The 19,280-nt window shown below is 42.5% G+C and overlaps 2 protein-coding genes across 3 annotated transcripts; one reads left to right on the plus strand and one right to left on the minus strand.

Moving 5' to 3' along the window:
* Positions 1-3,547: 3,547 nt before the first annotated feature.
* On the minus strand, positions 3,548-8,146 carry mtx3 (metaxin 3). Of its 2 annotated transcripts, XM_030105395.1 has the most exons (9): positions 8,061-8,146; positions 6,656-6,725; positions 6,046-6,122; positions 5,877-5,969; positions 5,612-5,794; positions 5,453-5,529; positions 4,370-4,527; positions 4,038-4,126; positions 3,548-3,934 (listed from the first exon to the last, which is right to left on the minus strand). In XM_030105395.1, exons 1-9 carry the CDS (start codon positions 8,139-8,141, stop codon positions 3,848-3,850), a joined length of 915 nt encoding a protein of 304 aa, XP_029961255.1. In that variant the 5' UTR covers positions 8,142-8,146; the 3' UTR covers positions 3,548-3,847. The 2 variants fall into 2 exon arrangements, with proteins under 2 accessions (XP_029961255.1, XP_029961256.1); XM_030105396.1 differs by lacking the exon at positions 4,038-4,126.
* Positions 8,147-10,729: 2,583 nt separating this feature from the next.
* thbs4a (thrombospondin 4a) lies at positions 10,730-18,883 on the plus strand. The gene is made up of 23 exons (XM_030104630.1): positions 10,730-10,999; positions 11,768-11,965; positions 12,051-12,298; positions 12,394-12,496; positions 12,582-12,673; positions 12,793-12,844; positions 12,935-13,227; positions 13,366-13,503; positions 13,576-13,656; positions 13,739-13,891; positions 13,971-14,075; positions 14,170-14,277; positions 14,382-14,541; positions 15,413-15,531; positions 15,609-15,661; positions 15,736-15,820; positions 15,905-16,001; positions 16,072-16,250; positions 16,692-16,740; positions 17,040-17,236; positions 17,324-17,496; positions 17,910-18,049; positions 18,128-18,883. Exons 1-23 carry the CDS (start codon positions 10,921-10,923, stop codon positions 18,172-18,174), a joined length of 2,949 nt encoding a protein of 982 aa, XP_029960490.1. The 5' UTR covers positions 10,730-10,920; the 3' UTR covers positions 18,175-18,883.
* Positions 18,884-19,280: the final 397 nt, after the last annotated feature.

Below are 19,280 nucleotides of genomic sequence, written 5' to 3' on the forward strand. Positions count from 1 at the left end.
GCAGGCGAAGCTCCAGACCCTGGCGGAGTGCGGCTCCGGTCCCGGTCGGAAACTCCACCCGCACGCCGAGCGATGAACATCCACCACTCAAATCCAACAGGAAACAATCCACAAAAAAAAACCTGACCTATGAACAGGCCAGAAAAGATCAATCAGAATTACCTTCATGCATTCTTTATACAAAATCACATCTATTCTGAAAGCATGGTGAAGTCAAAAGCTCAAAACTAATCCATTTTCATAGAAAAAAAAACAGAAAACGTGATATAAAGCCACCAAATTGATAAAAAACACAATGAATGTAAAATAATTGGCAACCTGAGGTTACAGATTTGGCGAGCCAGCCAGGAGCCGGTTGATTTGATATCAATACTGAAATCACATCCAGTATGGACTTCATACAGGAGTCTGGTATTAAGATCCCAAATGCAGTCATTGTTAGTGGAGCAACCCAGGTTACACATGGCGTGGCCTTTAATTTGAGTTATACTATGAAGCAATAAACAAACCCGTTGTGTGCACATGATCAGTGGCAGGTTAAGTTCATGTTCAGCATTAACCCTTAATAGGTTTTGGTTCACATTGATTTACCATTATTAAACCCACATTTGAAGAACATGCAGGAGGTGAAATGTGGCCCTCAAAGACCTTAGCACTGCTCTACGTTATATCAAGATGAAATATAAAAGTTAGTGAAACCTGTAATAATTTAAATGGCTTTTTTGGAACAAAAAATTAAACGTAAAAAAAAATATACGATAACTTTTAGTAAAAAAAAAGGCAGATTTTCTTGAGCAACGTAACTCAGATGACCGTAGCCAACTGTAGCTTTAGTGATTCCAACTAGTAACTGTTGTATTTAAATCTCTTAATACATCTATTAACAGTTTAAGCAATGTTTAGGTCAGAACAGAATTAATTGAACAAACTTTTCCATTTTATCACTTTTTAAAATAAAGGCTGAATTTTGTGCTGAATTTATTATTATTATTATTATTATTATTATTATTATTATTATTATTATTATTATTATCATTATTACTATTATTTATTTATTTATTTATTTATTTTTATTTATTTATTTTTTTGCAATAGCTGATATTTAACAGTAACACTGTTTTGGGATTTAGGCTGAATAAAATTGCCCAATTCACAGCCTACCATTAAACAAAACAACCTTTATTCAACCTAAAAACGAAGGCTTTTTTCAAAGAGGGGCCAGTATCGCTGAGAGCTGAAATGGCTAAAAAAATAATCATATTGGTCAGAAATGGTCTATTAGTAATCACAACTATCATTATCATCATACATTAAAGCAGCACTGTACTATAGAGGGCACATTATAGGATTGACACAGGAGATGAATGATCTTTGATTTCCTGCTTTATGTTCAGTTTTCACATTTGACCTCAAATAAAAAAAAAAAAAATGCTGTCAGGCAATGTTTGCCTGGAACCTCTGTATGGCTTACAGTAATGTACCAATATCATCACATCCTAGTGGTTTTCCAGGGAACGAGCTGTTTGCAATTATTTCATCACTAGTTTCCAGTCACTCACACTTTCTTTTCCACTCATCTCGGACACCTTTTCTCCCTTCTGGGGGAAAAACGAGAGGGATGGGAAGGAGTTTGGAATCAAAGGACTAAAGGGCACACACATGCAAGTCATCAGGGAAAGCAGCTGCTGGCCTCCATGTGCTGGACTGCTCAGCCGGAGCCTGCGGGGAAGGCTTTCTGAAACGTGACTGCCTTTTTTTTCTGGCTCTGTGTAACACCGGGATTGAGAAATTCTTATTATAGCTCATCTGAGGATGGATTTAAAGACACAAACTTAGAGACGGAGATTTCAAAAATGACATTTTGCATAAACAGAATGACAGTAGCGTCACTGGAACTGGGAAATGCCAAGTCAGCACAAAAATAATGAAAGCAGGTCCAAACGTGCTGCACAGAGCTCTGGATGAGTCTTGCCTTTCTCTCTCTCACCTCACCAGCGGCTCGGACAATATCTGATGTCAAGTATGCATCACTTCTCTCCCCGGTGAAGTTTTTCCAAGTGCGATGCCAGCTCCAGACAAAGAGCCCTCTGTGCTCGACTCCCAACATCTAAACAAGCGGTCACGAAAACACGTGGGCCTCAGCGAGATGTTCTCTAATTGTTAGTGGAAAACAAAGTCACCCTGCAGCGAGTCCTGCACTCACGAATGAGACGTGGTTCTGAAAACCAGAGAGAAAACATACAAGAAAGCTGGTTTTGTGGACCTAAATGTTGAAATGTGTAAAACAGTAAGAAAAGAAGACGAGGACATGTTTGAATGAACTTTGTATTTGACAAATATTATGAATGACAACAACAGAAATGATCATTTATAACATGTACAGTAAGACACTTGAACAAAGACGTCAGCAGTCATGAAGGCACACAGCAGCCAGGTGGTCCCTTTAAGTCTGTTCCACTGTCCGACGGCTCACACACTGCAGTGAACATATTCGCTTTACAGCGTGGTGTTCTAAAGGGAATGCTTCCATGAAGGTTTGTGCAAAACTATCTTTGCAAGTACGATTACAGTTGAACCGAGATAAACAAAAATCCTGAGGGGAGTCACGTGCAGCAGTTCATCACAGGTATGAACCCTGACATGTTTTCCTCAGTGTTGTTCCCAAATATCCTCAAAGTCCAATTTCTGCACTTGATACCCCAATAAATAAAAAAGAAAACTAAACAGATAGTGGAGAGGTTGTTCCCAAATGAAACAGACGCCTTGGTCTGAGTGAGGCGACGATTAACAAGGCACAAAAACACCCAAATAAAAGCAGTGTTACAAAAAGGATGAGTGAAAAAAAAAAAACCAAGGCAACAACAGATATGAGAGAACAAACAACACCTACGATCTTGCACAATCAAAAAAATATTAAAAGACACTGTGGTTTCTTCAGGACAACACAAACATACAGACTCTCCACACGGTGTGCGAAGTCTGTCCTGCTCCTCCGTGCATTTAGCAAAGAGTGTGGACAAGCTGATCAGCCCTATTTTGTGACGACATGCAGCCACACTGCAAAAGAGAGACGGCGTACAACATGCAAACACATCATGACAAGCAAGTGTGTGTATATATATTTATATCTGCATCTGATACTATTTACAACTGTACAGGCTATACACAGCATATCGACACGGGAACAAAGTTAGAGTCCTTATATTGCTGCATAATGCTAGAAGATTTAAGAGTGGACAGAAAGACAAGCGCGCTCTCAGCCTGACGTGAAAGGATATAAAATTGTCCCTATCAAAACAAAGAAGTGTAACATGATTAAATTAACAACACGTTTGAACATAACTACAGGATCACTGAACCAGTTCGGTCTCATGTCCATCGTCTGTGGTACAAGAGAAAAAAAACTCAAAGGAAACCTAAATCTCTCTCATTAAAACAACAAGAAGGTTAACAGAGAAAAGTTAAAAGGCCCACTCAGAGGTTTAACGGTATGGTTCAGCATGGCTGCGAGACTTTTCATTTTCTTTCCCTTCTCTTTAAATTCTCAGTGTCTTTCTCATTGAGCACCACGTCCCAGCATTCCTCCCTCAACCGCACACATGCACTCGTCCTTTTCAAGTACCTCACACATGCACACTCCTTTCTCCTTCAGACATCTTTGAATTCCATCAAAAACGGCCTAAAATAGCCTCTCATAATTATACAGTCATGCTTCCACTGATTTTTCCTTTATTTTCCATTCAAGTCATAGTTTAGCTGTGAAAAAATAAACTTCAAAAAGATGTGTCGGATTCTGAGCAACAACTTTTCAGCTGCTCTTTGATTGGTGCCTGGCTCAGAGCCGGGGTCAGGCTGGAGAGGAGCTCTTCGCTCCGGGTTTGGGGTCGGGTCTGTGGGGTTTGTGCTGAGGGCTGCTGCGGAGGTTGTCATCCATCTGCAACGACAAAGAAGAGTCAGACGCTCCAGACTGCGCACGACCGACATCAGCTGCTGAAAGCAAAGAGACGCAGACGAAGCGAAGAGGAAAGCAGAAGCACCTTCTCTATCAAGTTGGACTCTTTGTTTACAAGCTGAGTTAGTTTCTGCAGATTGGCGTCCATCGTTTCCTGCACAGGCTGAGGCGGACCTGCAGAGAAATGACGGAAAGGAGCAGCGGCAGGAGGGGAATCAGTGGGAGGGGAGTGCGAGGCCATTCAACAAGTCTGCACAAAGAGCTGATACGAAGAGAAACAAAGGCGTACAGAAGGAAAGCGTTAAGTGCTGATGACGTTAACGGTTTGTGTGTGTGCTCCCCAAATCATCGGGTATTGATAAGAACCAGACCGAAGGCCCACAGAGGGAGCATCTGCAATGCGTGCGGCGATCTTACAGGGGCTTTCTGTGCTGAAGTAGACAGTGAGGATGTTGTCGCAGAAGCGTGTGAGGTTGTCCAGCTGTCTGAGGTGGCTCTGCAGAGGGCTGCTGGGAAGGCCGGCTTTATGGAGAGGAGCCAGGAAGCCGAACACAAAGGCATCCAGACTGGTTGGCCTACAGCAGCAAACACACAACAAGGGCCAAGTTTCACAACAACACTTTAGAATTTGAGATGAACAAACAAGAAAGAGCCAAAACTGAGCTGAAGTTTCCGTGATCCTCTCTCATATTTCAAATTTCAAACAAAAGATACATTTTTCAGAAAACTAGAAATGCTAACCTGCAGAATTCAGGTGAATGGCATAACATTCACACTCATCAATGTAAACAAATTTAATGATCAGAGGTGAAGCGTTTCTGAACATGCTTCTATCACATAGGTGCTTTGTGCATTTGTTTTCTCATCATGCATGCATAAAGATTTACAAAATGTTTCCCTTGTGGTGTCTTTTCTCTGCTCCAGTTTGCCCAGTTTTCCTGCCCAGTGCAAAGTGATGCACTTAAAGGTTATTTGGGGAGGACAAAAGTACCACAGGGAGAGAAGGACCGACTGTCTTTCTGTGTTCGTCCTGTGACAGACTGGCAACCAGTCCAGGATGTAACCTTCCTGGAAATGATGGATGGAAATTTACATTTTCAAATGAAAAATGCCTTCAAGCAAAGGAGTGCATCCCAGGCTGGAGTGACATTTTCTCCACCCAATAACACAGGTGACTCATGTCAATATCTGAAGCTGCTGCTGCTGCTGAGGAAACACTTTATAGACCTGCACTGCGATGCAGACGCAGAATTAAAACACTTCTTGTGAGCAGAACTTTTCCGACGCCATTTTACAGGATGAGAAAAACAAATAATCTGATGTGAAGGTATTTAAATATCTTTAACTACATTTATTTGGGGCAGATTAAGATCTAAACAAGCAAGAAACTCATGAAAATATAAAAATCAGGTGCTTTTCTTTTTGTATTTCAAGGGCTGTTTAACATGATGTACCTGAATCATCCATCAACACAATCAAAAATTAACTTAGGGAACTCACGAGTTTCCAAAGAAGTAGTCCGCTGTCCCGAGCCTGTAGGAGAGGAGATTCAGGCACTCTTTAGCGTCGCTGTAGATCTGCAGCAGACGACGACAGATCAGGTCACATCGACGCATATGTTGAAGGACAGGACGAAGACCGACGCAGCGCGGTATCTACCTTGCCCTCCACTTCGGTGATTCTGTGCAGCGGCGCCTCCCCTTTGGTTAGAAGGATGCGGGAGAGGGCGGTGTTGGCATGGCGACTGGGGACCAGGAAGTTGAGGGGGAACGGCGAGCGTGAAGCAAACCAAGGCCGCGTTAGATTGGCGTAGTTTTCAGCATCCACCCAGAAAGTGTGCAGCTGTGAAGACCAAAACGTCACTCTCAGCATCGACGCTTCCGTCATCTCAATATGTCTGAGGAGAACAGAAGAAGCTCTTTACCACAGCCGGCTGGAGCTTTTCTTCAAGCAGAGCGATGTAGGCCATCGTGTCTGCTCCTTGTCTGGCCGTCAAGTCGTAGTCAGCATTGAACCTCTGCAAGAAAAGACAAACTTAACCGCAACTCAGTTCAGTGTTTTCCATTATATGATGAATAAGGAAACACTCTCACCTGTTTCCTCAGAAAGTTGAGAATCTGTGCCGGTTCTTGAACTGCAGAGTTGCCGCAAAGCAGCTCTGGAACCGTCGCTGTGGACAAACGAAGCGGCACGTGAAAACATCTTTGACCTCTGATGACCTTGATCTCAACCTTGCTTAACGTCACACATTGAGCCCTGGTCACTAAAGCTCATTACCAGTGATCATCACAATATTTAATCAGAAACCTTCTTGTTTTAAAATACCATGTTAAGCCAATTGGGAACTTGTTGTTTTCAAATAAATAAAGAAAAACAATATCGTTTCTGTCATGCAGTTACAGATACTGTTAAACATGCAAACTATTACTGCATCACATATGCTGATGACAAGAACAAAAACCTTAGCTCAAAATGTCTATTTTCTTAGTGTTCAAATGGAAAATTAGAAAAACCATAGACAGGTAGTTAGACAGAGAGATATTCAAAAGAATTCACCAGTAACAAAGAATGAAAACAATGTACAAGAAGAGGAAGTGTGTGAAAAACACTGTATAAATACAGGTAACATGTTTCACAAATATCCTAATCCTCACTGAAATATATTTAACTGAAGATTCCGGTTTACGGCAGACTGCAGCCCACCTGTTATTGTCTTCCATGTCCAGTCTATTGGAGAAACTGTGACTTTTGCTCCCGAAAACTTGGTGTATGCCTGAAAGAAATATAACACAAAGAAATCAGCAGAGTCCATCAAATAAGGTGAAAAGTTTCTTAAATTACTACAATCTAAAAAGAAAAAAAGAAAGCAGTGTTGCCTACAGATACTGGGCTAATCTAAATAGAACTACTTAGATCAGCAACATGAACTGTTAACTAAATCAAGGTAACGCTTGTATGATCTCTGTCTATAACACAACAAGGGTTTCACACAGGATGAGTCTGATCACAGCACTGACCTGAAAACGCTTCATAGAAAAAGAAAAAGGGAAAAAAAAATCACACAAAAAAACAGCATAAAAAATAAATTTAGACAGCATAAAGTCAAACAAATCTAAAACTACAGTCTGAAATCAAAAGGTGTGTAATATGTGAATGAAACCAGGAGGCAGTTATTTGCAAGTGTTTTTGTTGCAAATTAGAACCATGTTTCATTTGTAAGTAAACACAAACAGCATTACTGACACTGGAAGTGAGACATTTTTCCAGTGGATTAAAAACACTAGCTGTGGCTCAGTTGGTAGAGTGGTTGTCTCTCAACTAGAATATTGCAGGTTTGATTTCCCATCTCCCCCTGTCTATGTGTCAAAGTGTCCTTGAGCAAGACACACTGAAACACTACACATATGATACTGCATATGGGTTTCATATTGTATCAAAAATTATTAAGAAACTAAAAAGTGACAAAAAAAAATTATGTTGCTTTAAAAACGTATAATATAAAGTTTTTGTTATTTTGTTGTTGTTTTTTCCCTCCAAGGAGCGGTCCATCAGAAATGATCATTGTCACTTTTTTCTTTGGTTGACAGATGTCACTAATGTCGCCTCCTCAATAAAAAAAATAAAAAGTCAAGTGTCACCTTGTGGTTAAAGATGAAACTACAGAAAGACAACTGCACCCCGAACATCTGAAAACTACTCTGTTCATTTGGCTTCAGGGTTTCAGAGTCGGCCTCCATCAGCAACTGGACAGGATGGAGGATTATGATGTATAAAAGTTAAAGGGAATGATACAAGTCAGAGGCCAAAACAAGCTGACCTTGAAGGTGCACGTTTCATTCCTGAGTGGGAGTGGACGGATGCCACTCGGCTGGACGTGCGAGACAGACCACACTGAGAGCACAGCCACAGGTTTGAGGCTGGAGAGTCAGATTTACTCGGAAAGAGAGTTTTCTGTTTAGGAGTGAATGAGTTAGCACAGCGGCTAGTGAGGCGGAGCAGGGAGGCGAAACAAGGCTAAAACAAACAAAAAACAAACCGCCAAACGGCAGAAACAGCGGCTGCACGAGACGCGGGGAGCGGGTCAGAACCGGACAGGCGACAAGCTTACCAGGACCACCAGGGACTCGGTGTGGACAGAAGGCAGACCCCAGTCTCCTCCCCAGCATCTCAGCTCCATGGCGGCCGCCATGTTGGATCCGACAAAGAGCCGCCGACGTCACGAGCTACCTGTCATATCAGCGCGTGCGGGAAAAAAACAACAGGTAAAATAATAACAATAACAATAAAAAATAAATAAATAAATATAAATAATAATAATAATTCAGGGGAGGGAAAATCACTTGAAAAAATGGAAAACATAAAGACAAAAAAGTTAACCCTAACCCTAACCCAGTAAAGAAAGAAATCTTTAAAAGAAAGACAGGGAGAGAGAGAAAGAGAGAGAGAGAGAGAGAGACATAACATAACACAACACAACACAACACAACAAGATGACACTTTTTTATTCCCACATGCAGAGATTCAGTTATTCCAGCAGCTCCGCATTGCACAAAGATATAACAAAATGAGAAATTAAAGATGGATGGGTATTAAAATATTAAATATCTTCAAAACTTAAGTATTAAAACATGTTAAATATATATACCATTACAGTATTTTGAAATAATAACAAAAAAGGATAAAATAGTACGATTTTACAATTAAAACACACATTAGTATTTAAAACTTAAATGAACAAATGACCTTCAGAGACAGTGGAAACATTTTCAATAATGGAAAAATAAACTTACAATAAACATACACTAAACGACGAGATTCTAACATTATCAAACATGACAGCAGAAAATGAGATAGACCCCCCCCTCATAAAAAAAAAGTAATTATTTGTTAAAAGAGAAAACGTACATGCACACACACATGCACACCGCAAATGTGACCAAGATAGATAGTTAGAGAAGAATCATAGGAAGAAATAGGAAAAATAAATGAAACGGGATGGGAAAGAGGTTGAAGAAAGGTCAGATAGACAGAAAGAATAGGTAATCAGTTCCAGTTAAGTTGTGGGAACATTTTAAAAAGTTGATTCACAGAATATGAAATATGCTGTATGTGTATGAAAAATCTAATGAAAAACTGGTGAGGAACATTCTGGTTATGTGGAAAAAGGAAATACTGGTGAACAAAGATTAACATAACAAAAACCAAAAAATCAGAAAGGCCGAAAGGTAAACTGTAAAATCCTTCCTGTCAAGACTTGGTATTAACTTTCCTTCTAAAAGGTCATGAAAAGCTTTTTGAGTCCCGTCAGGATTTCAGCTTGTTTGTTCAGTGACTCAGTCACTCCACAGGTTCAGTACCAGTAAACATTTTCAAACAAAATTGAAAGGCTGAATGTGAAAGTGACTTGGATGATGTTCTTAGTGACAACAGCCTCATTTCTGGAAAACCGTGCCTCTTTTTTTATTATATAAGCCATGGGACCTTATGCATATGCATTTGAGACAGAATTCTGGTAAAAAAAATTAACACTGGAGAGAAAACAGAATATTTCCAATGCTGTCCTAATGTTATTGTGCATTCCTGGGAATTTAGTGTTTTCTAAATTGTTAAATGAAACTTTTATTTTATTGTAGTTGTCTGAAAATGGTAACTAACTATGGAATAATAATGAAAGAATGCAGCACAAAGTAATATTTAAACACAAGCTGGGGAGGACACTTTCACTGAATACTTGTACAATGTAATTTAAAAAAAACTACATCAACAAAAGCTAATAGACTAATAAAACAAGACAGTAATGTCATTCAGCAGAAAAACAAAACAAAACAACAGAAACATTGGAATAAGTAATCTTTTCAGATTTTGATTTCTAAATCCAATAGTATTTTCCACCTCTGTGTCATTTTCAGTAACAGTGACATGAAGCCTGGGCTTTTTATCAGAGAGCTGAGCACTGCCAGGTGCTTGGTCAGAGATCAGACTGCCAGGCACCAGCAGATGAACGCAGGCAATGCACCGAAGAATGGTAAATGTCTCTCTTTGGCTTCGCTTAACAGCCGAGATGTTGAAATGTACTTGAGGTTAGTCGAGAAACTTTTAAGACAAGTACCAGACATCCATCGTCACATGTTTCCAGGGCTGAAAATCACACCAAGTCCTGTCCTCTCCGTCCTTCATTCCCCCCATTCTCCAATAGATTGATTGCACAAAAAGCTCTCAAGGGCATGTAAAGCAAATTCAATTAAATAAAAATAAAAGTAAAAACATCTGCTGCAGTAGTTTGAAATTCAACTGGCTGGCTGATGATGAGCACAGTGGTTCACGTCCACATTTATGACACCGGTTTATGATGTTTGTGTAAAAACCAGCTGGAATCAAGCTGTCCTCCCTCGAGCCTTATAGACATTTATTTCGGGGTGGACAGGTTACATGCTGATTTTAAGTACTTTTGAAGTGTTTTATTACAGATACCCCGGATATAATAAACATATGCCTTTCTTTTTTTAAAACAATTTCAGGAATGAAACTGTGTCACAAATATAGACAAATTAGATGTTTCCTTAAACCTACAGTACACTGACTTTATTTTAACATGTTGAAATGACATGAAACATAATGAATCATTTCCAATCATTCATATCATTTTGACATGAATAATTTCCCTTTTACTCTCGGTAGAATATACTTTTCAAATCAGATGAGCCTCATAAGAAGTCACTCCCCCAAGACTATTAAAATACGCTCTTCTGCCACTTTCATAGCAGTATTGAATGAGGACACTCCCCTTTGCTTTAAAATCTGTGTCTGGACACAAACACATCTCACCTCTGCTGAGATTTCCCTCCAAGGTCTGGACTCGTCATCATCACTGCTCTTCAGGACCATCGCATATCGATCCACAGGTGGAAAGGCTTTTTCTTCATGCACAGAGTTTCTGCTGAGGTGTATCCCACTCTCCAGCACTGATAATGGATCTTTGGGTCAGAGTAACAGCTCTGTCTCTGCTGCTGCAGCAGCTGGTGCTCACCATCACAGCTCAAGGCATTGGTAAGTAATTGACTCCTCACCAGCCTTCCTCCTCTGGGAAACATTAGATTAGATACTAGATTTTTGTTTTGCTGTATATTCTAACTATAAGGAATAGTTTCACCAACTGCCGCGGATTTGCAAGCATGCTGAATGTGACTAAATGTTTTTTTGCAGATGTTGTTGTGACTCCACGATCTCTGTTTTTTGTGACTCAGAGTTTGGTGTCCAGGGTCTAGTAACAGTCTGACCTGAATAAGGCTGCAAAACAACACTGAATGCCTTCTGAGAAGCGCATGTGCAAAACTTTCTTTTAGTGGGAACCTCTGCGCAAGTTTTTCCACAAACTGTAATTTTTGTGTTGCTCTGATGTTCATCTAAGGGCAGAGTGAAAATGTTTTTGTGTATATACAGCTGTGCACGTGAGCATTAGCTGGTGGATTTGTTCCAGTGGAAAGACTTTGGTGCTGGCGCCTTTGCTCCGGCTTCGGTCTACTCTTCTGAAAAAGCTCTGTAAGATGTAAACATGAGTATGCTCTCACACCAAGTACCGTCATTTAGCAAGTCTGCAGTAGCAGTCAAACACTGAGCCACATCCTCTGTAATAATAAATACAGACAAAAACTGAAGGTCCAGATGGTGTACTATTAAATACGCTCCATGTGTGACAGTGTTTACAGTACTTCCTGTCTTAAACTACCTGCACATTTTCTTTCAAAGGGGCTCTTTGCAGTCCTGCTACACTCCATCCATTTAATGCATGTCTGTGACAATCCTCTCCTCTGTCAGTCTACGACCTGCTGGTGTCTCCAGACTGCCTGCCAGACCTGCTCCAAGGGAGCTTGAAGAACAAAGGGCGAGATGAGGCTTTTCTCCTCTCCTCCTTCAGACTCCAGAACAAAGCCCCCACCTCCCTCTACAGCATCATCAACCCCAAAGACAACACCAAGTACCTGGAGCTCAGCGTTCAGGCCAAGCTAAGCAAAGGTGAACAAAAATCTTTGCCAACTACTGACTGCACCGTGAATGTTTTGCTTCAACTGTGTCTCTTTGTGCTTCTCCCCTGTTTCAGTGACACTTCGATACATGAGGGCCGACGGCAGGTTCGCCACAACCAGCTTCAACCACGGCTCCTTGGCCGATGGACGCGATCACCACGTGATGCTGCATGCCAGCGGTCTGCAGCGCGGCCCGCCTCGCCTCAACATCTATATCGACTGCAGACTCGCTCACACTGTGGAAGACTTGCCAGTGGCGTTTGGGTCGCTTCCACCTGGTCCGAACAAGGTGGCGCTGAGGACCTTTCAGTCGGGCGGCGAGGTGATTATTAACAAGTTTAGCTTCTTCAGAGTAATGAATATTAATACGATTGCATGTTCTTCATAAGCGTTTCTTATGGTTTGTTGCTTTGTAAGGATAAACTGACAGACTTGAAGCTGGTGATAGAGGACACCATAGACAATGTGGCCACTCTGCAGGACTGCAGCGCCGAGCATCACGAGTCTCTGCAGCTGCTGGGTGACAACCTATTCTAAATGACACATTCAGTATTTTTTACCTGATCACAGTAATATCTGATCGTCTGACTGCGAAATCCTCTCAGGTGTTCCTGGAGGGAGGGTGATGCAGGACCAGGTCACCATGTTGGAGCTGAAGACCATGTTGTCTGAGATGAGGCAGCTGCTCCACCAGCAGGTAACTGCTTTTGTGTAATAATATAAACCAAATTTTGTTGTAAAAAAGTGAGAATGGAAAGAACCACAGTTATTGATTACTCTTATAGAGAGAAATCACCAGTGTTTTTTGTCTTTCAGATTAAGGAGACCAACTTTCTGAGGAATACCATAGCGGAGTGCCTCGCCTGTGGTAAGCCGTTTACAAACTGTTCTTCTGCTGGATCTGGACACTGAACCCTGACATGATACTTTAACTCTTCTAATCTAAACGTGTCTGCAGGACTCGGAGGCAACCCGACCAACCCTGATCCAGTTCCGAGTCCGGGACAGATTGTGATGCCGCCTCACCCTCAGCCTCAGCCTCAACCTCAGCCTCAGCCTCACCCTCACCCTCACCCTCACCCTCAGCCTCAGCCTCGGCCTCGGCCTCAGCCTCAGTCTCAGACTCAGTGCGCTCCTGGAACGTGTTTCAGACAGAACCTGTGCATCCCTGCAGAGTCGGGGGGTTTCCGGTGTGCCCCCTGTCCTGACGGATACACTGGAGATGGAGTGCACTGCGACGATGTGGATGAGGTGTGGACTGTGTGTTACGTTGGATGTGTCTTGATTGATTTATTTGTCACAAAAGTGGCGTGTACTCTCGAAGCAGAAGTCGCACCTCTCAGCATTTTGAAGTCTTGTCGCTTGTTTTTTTTTTTTTTTGTGTTTCAGTGCCAGTTTAATCCATGCTTTCCCGGTGTCAGATGCGTGAACACTGCTCCTGGTTTCCGCTGTGAGAAATGCCCACTGGGATACACTGGACCAGAGTTAACTGGAGTGGGAGTATCCTACGCTAAGGCAAACAAACAGGTACGACAAAAACGACACGATCATCCCTGCTAAGAATTTGAAGACATTTGAGTCAAACGCTTTGACTCGCAGGTGTGTGAAGATTTAGACGAGTGCCTGAACCCGCCTGAGAGCGGAGGCTGTACGCCCAACTCAGACTGCTACAACACTGTGGTGAGAGCACTAAAACCTTTGTTAAAATCTTCTTCTAAAGCCACGAGCTTCAGCGTCTGAGTCCGTGCTGTCTCCTGACCAGGGTTCCTTCAGGTGCGGAGACTGTAAAACTGGCTTTACAGGTGACCAGGTCAAAGGTTGCCACGGTACCAGGCTCTGCCCCAACGGCCAGCCTAACCCCTGCCACGCCAATGGAGAGTGTGTGTTAGAAAGAGACGGGAGCATCAGCTGTGTGGTGGGAACATAGAAACACGACTGTCTGTTCTGCATTCAGCTCTTCATATTTAGGCTCAAGGCTTTGTCTTGTGCGTTAGTGCGGCATCGGATGGGCTGGAAATGGCTACGTCTGTGGAAAGGACACAGATATCGACGGATACCCCGACAAGAAGCTTCCATGTAGAGAGACCAGCTGTAAGCAGGTACTCATCGCTTCATCTCCCATCTCCTCTCACTTCCAGCTGATACAGGTGTTAGAAATCCGCTGTGTGTGGTGTGTTTGTTCGTCTCTCCCAGGACAACTGTGTGTTCGTGCCAAACTCCGGCCAGGAGGACGCAGACGGGGATGGGGTGGGTGATGCCTGTGACAACGACGCCGACAATGATGGCATTCATAATGAAGACGTGAGTAGCAACTGCACTCTTGAAACGGCATTTTTTTGACTGAATCTTTCAAGTTCCTGCAGTTGGATGTATGGATGAGCTAAACTATTAGTTGTCTGTTGCAGGATAACTGCTGGCTGACCCCCAACCCGGACCAGAGAAACAGCGACAAGGATCTTTTCGGTGACGCCTGTGACAACTGCAAACTGATTGAGAACCCCTCTCAGAGGGACACGGACCAAGACGGGCTTGGAGATGAATGTGACGATGACATGGACGGAGACGGTAAGCGAGCAATAAAAGACAATGAAGTTCCCTCACCAGTTTCACTGACCGCTGTCCGTGTTGCATGTGGTCACTTTGTAGAGAGGTTTAGTTGATCAGAAGAACAGGAAGTGTAACAAACAATATATTTCATTGCACGGATCAGATATCGTACATTTGGGAACGCAGTGAACAGCCGATAAACACATTGAAGCTGTGTGTCTGGGAGACTGATCCAAACCACAGCCTGTCTGGACGATATACTGCCCAGTCTCTGCAGAACTGTTAAGATGATGCAGACAGGGACCTTTTAGTGGCTTTAAATAGACTGGCAGAGCTCTCAGACAGCCTCTGGCTCTTTTTTTGTGGTTCTATCTATAATAGTAATCATCTATCAGATAAATCGTTGGTATTCAGGGAAAACAACTTAAGCAGCATTAGAAAAAAAAAAGAACAAAAGAAACAAACTCCTGGAGTTACATTTGTTGAATGTTAATATATTCTCACTGTATTATTTTTTTCTTTCATAGCTCCTCTGTTTGCCTTTTTTCCTGCCTCCTTACTGGGTTTTAATGCCCTCTGAGCACGCTGACACATGCTCAGTGTCCAGTTTAAAAGAACTCTAAAGTCTCAATCATTTGGTTATGTCTTTAACTCTCAGGCTGGATTTCTGAGCACTTGGTCATGTCTGTCTTTTCTCTGCAAGCCTTTTTCCACCTTCAGCCTCTGCCAGGCACTGAAGGCCACTGGAAACTATTTCCCCTTCGTCTCAAACAAACACTGCCATCTGCTGATGCATTTGACTCTCGCCGTGCTCCGGTCTGCTTTTTAAAGCTGTTTCTATTGACCCTCGCACGCGTGAGAGAAATCAGCAACCTTTTTGCATTGTAAGGTTTGAAGAATAATGTTGACAACTGCCCGCGAGTCCCCAATCCAGAGCAGACAGACAGAGACGGCGACAGGGTGGGGGACGCCTGTGACAGCTGTCCCGGGATGTTTAACCCAAACCAGGTAACTAAACCAACCACAGCCTGAAGGAAACAGATCTGGCTCCACGGCATGACCACATGCGTTTGATCTGTCTGCAGTCTGACTCAGACAACGACCTTGTCGGAGACACCTGTGACGACAACATCGACAGGTAGAGCTCACACCACCATCTGCTTTCCCAACACTTTAAAGTATTGATCTTTTATATCTGTTATATCTTGTTAGTGATGGTGACGGACACCAAAACACTAAAGACAACTGTCCCACCATCATCAACTCCTCTCAGCTGGACACCGACAAAGATGGAATGGTTGGGCCTCCTTTGATTCATATATTCAACTTTTGATTTTAAGGTCAAGACTTCACTGTTATTGACTTTCTGTTTTTCTGACAGGGGGATGAGTGTGACGACGATGATGACAATGACGGTATACTAGACAAAGATGACAACTGCAGACTGGTTCCCAACCCCGACCAAAGAGACACTGACCGTTAGTACCACCAGAGTTTTCCCATGGTGCAAAGCGTCCGTGCGCGCTGACTGGTGTCGCTGTGTTTCAGAGGACGGAGTCGGAGACGCGTGTGAAGGAGACTTCGACAAAGACGACGTCATTGATATAATCGACCACTGCCCGGAGAACGCCGAGATCACCCTGACCGACTTCAGAGCCTATCAGACCGTGGTGCTGGACCCAGAGGGAGACTCGCAGATCGACCCCAACTGGGTGGTTCTCAACCAGGTGAACAGCTTCCCAACAACACAGACTTTTATTTTCACAGTCTTCACAATGCAGTTGAACTTCTGAGGAAAACAAATATGAGAAGAAGAAGGTCATTTTAACTGCATTTGGAACGGATATTTAATAAATTATTAAATTATAACTATTCTGTAATTAATTTACTGGTAAATGCATTTTGAAGTAAACAATATCAAATGGATAAATGTATTTTTGTAGCCCAAGAAAGAACAGTTATATTTTGAATATGTGCATAAACCAGCTTGTGAAAGAGAAGACAAGCACAAAAAAAACCCACTAAAATTAATAACTGAAATTTAAAAACTTACAGCTACAGCAGCTGGGCGTTGTAAAATAACTGAGCATGTAGATGAAATCCTACAAACTTGCGATAAGACAGACCATTAAGAAAAACTGAATTCTTCTATCATGTGTCCCTGATAGGGTATGGAGATTGTCCAGACCATGAACTCTGACCCTGGCCTGGCGGTGGGTAAGTACTCATATAACATACTTTTATAGATTAATGAAAGAGCGCAATATAAAATTAGGCAGAAAACAGCTGATTACACAGAGTGCATACTTTATGGACACTTATAAAACAGAAAACTGATTTGTTGGATTTTCCTCCACCATCAGAATCATGATACACGAATGCTGCTTATTGAATCTGTGTGCTTCTGCACCTGCTGCCTCTTTGCTATTTTATCCCAGTTTATGTCATTTTCATCAGAGTCCTCCTTTAATAAGTGCTGTTGTGTGTTTGGCGTGTGTGTGTTTTACTGTTTGTAGGCTACACAGCGTTCAGTGGAGTCGACTTCGAGGGGACGTTCCACGTCAACACGGTGACAGACGACGACTACGTCGGCTTCATCTTCGGATACCAGGACTCTTCCTCCTTCTACGTGGTGATGTGGAAGCAGACAGAACAAACGTACTGGCAGGCCTCACCCTTCAGGGCCGTCGCTGAGCCGGGAATACAGCTCAAGGTGGGATGCGGGAGCGAGCGTTGCTATCATCTCTGTCACGGTTTGAGCCCCTCCCTTTTCAGACCGCACGCGGCTTCTTCTCACCAGGTGGTGAAGTCCAGCACGGGTCCCGGCGAGTACATGAGGAACTCCCTCTGGCACACGGGGAACACGTCCGACCAGGTGCGCCTGCTGTGGAAAGACCCCAGAAACGTGGGCTGGAAAGACAAAGTTTCCTACCGCTGGTTCCTCCAGCACAGACCGCAGGTTGGATACATCAGGTACAAACAGTCACACACCAGCTCAGATTCACACAAACATGCCAGTCAGAGGCAGACGCTGGAAAATCTGGAGATAAATGGCAAAAAACTTTGTCATAAAGCTTGTTAGGTCATTATTATCAACACATATTGCTTCCACATGAATACAAAAGCTGTGAAACGTAATCTGTGACATCTTGAGTTTATGACAAGTCATTAAGAAACGGTTCCTCATGCTGACTGATCAGTTTTACAGAGCTCACAAAAACATTCCACACTTTAGTTTGACAACTCACAGATGTATTTTTTCTCACTGAGAAATAGGATTGTTTCTAAGGCCGGTTCAAAGACGAGCATCGGCCCAGGACCAGCAGGTGGTTGCTGGTTATGAACTTACTAATGAGTTTCACTTTTTCGCCTCACGTTTGAACCAGGGCTCGCTTTTATGAGGGTTCGAACCTGGTGGCGGACACAAAGGTGATCATCGACACCAGCATGAGAGGCGGACGGCTGGGCGTGTTCTGCTTCTCCCAGGAGAATATCATCTGGTCCAATCTGAAGTACCGCTGCAACGGTGAGTGTCTGTGAGCTGAAGCCGTCTGAGCTGTGAACAGACGCTCATGAACCGTCTCTCTCTGGCCCCCGCGCACAGACACCATTCCTGCCGACTACGAGGATCTGTCCAGCACGCAAGAGTGAAGCTGGAGGAAGGGAGTGATCCATCAAAGAGACGAGTTGTTCTCCGGGAAACTGTAGATAGACAGAACCGCCCTGCTGAGGGCGAAGAGGTGCAGGTCAGGAGTCGGGACGCGACAGACATCACAGGAAGAATCATCAACCAACAGCAACATTACTTTGGGCATTATATACTTTACTTCTGTCTGACTGAAGCCAAACTATTCTGATATCTTTAACTTTTATCCACACTTTAAGTTGAGTTTAAAACTGTGTTTTGGAACATTTTGAATATATATTGAATACAGTAATCAGCAAAAAGGAGATGCATGTTCAATCTCGTATTTTAAAGTATTTATGTGTAGGAGGAAAAACTAAGCTGAAAAATAAAGACAACAGGTTGTTTTCAATTAATGTTTTATTGAATGAGTGAGCAAAGTGAACTGCATGACACCGACATAATTGTATCTCAAACATCGTTTGGTTGAATATCTTTGTATACTATGGTAGTAAACAGGCTTCACAGTAGGTCCTGCTATCTGATTTCCTCTTTTTTTGTATATTTATCTAAGCTGCTGAGCACCATTACGTGTCGACATTCCTACTATTTATTAAAAAGCTGAATTGTTTTTGGGGGTAAAAAAAAAAAAAAAAAAAAATCACATGACATTATTTTACAGGTATGTAAAGCAAAACCCAAAGTAAAACTTCCACAGATCACAGAGCTTCAGCCGAAATGCACAGGCGTGTAAAATCAATGTGTTAGGAACAAAAGAAAAACTATGACTAATGGAAGGAATGAGAAACGGTGATAACGGGCTTGTACAGTAAAGGTAACGATGCATACAGTACAGAAGGTATCGCAAACAACTTGACATTTGATGGCGTGAAAAGCTGTTCATTTTAACCGAGCAGTAAGGTCAACATCCAGTGTTGAATAACTCACTGATTACGTAAGTCCTGCTACTACCTGCTATCATCTGATCACCACGACGCGCCGATTCATGTAACAAAGGCATAAAACACTTGTAACTGTACACAAATGGAAAAGTGTGTGTTCGTGTGTGTTCATGCAAATAGACCGTGTTTCTGTTATATCTTTCTCTGCAACACATTAAAGCAGAGGTTTT

The sequence above is a fragment of the Salarias fasciatus genome, chromosome 12, assembly GCF_902148845.1.
Source record: "Salarias fasciatus chromosome 12, fSalaFa1.1, whole genome shotgun sequence".
Classification (NCBI taxonomy): domain Eukaryota; kingdom Metazoa; phylum Chordata; class Actinopteri; order Blenniiformes; family Blenniidae; genus Salarias; species Salarias fasciatus.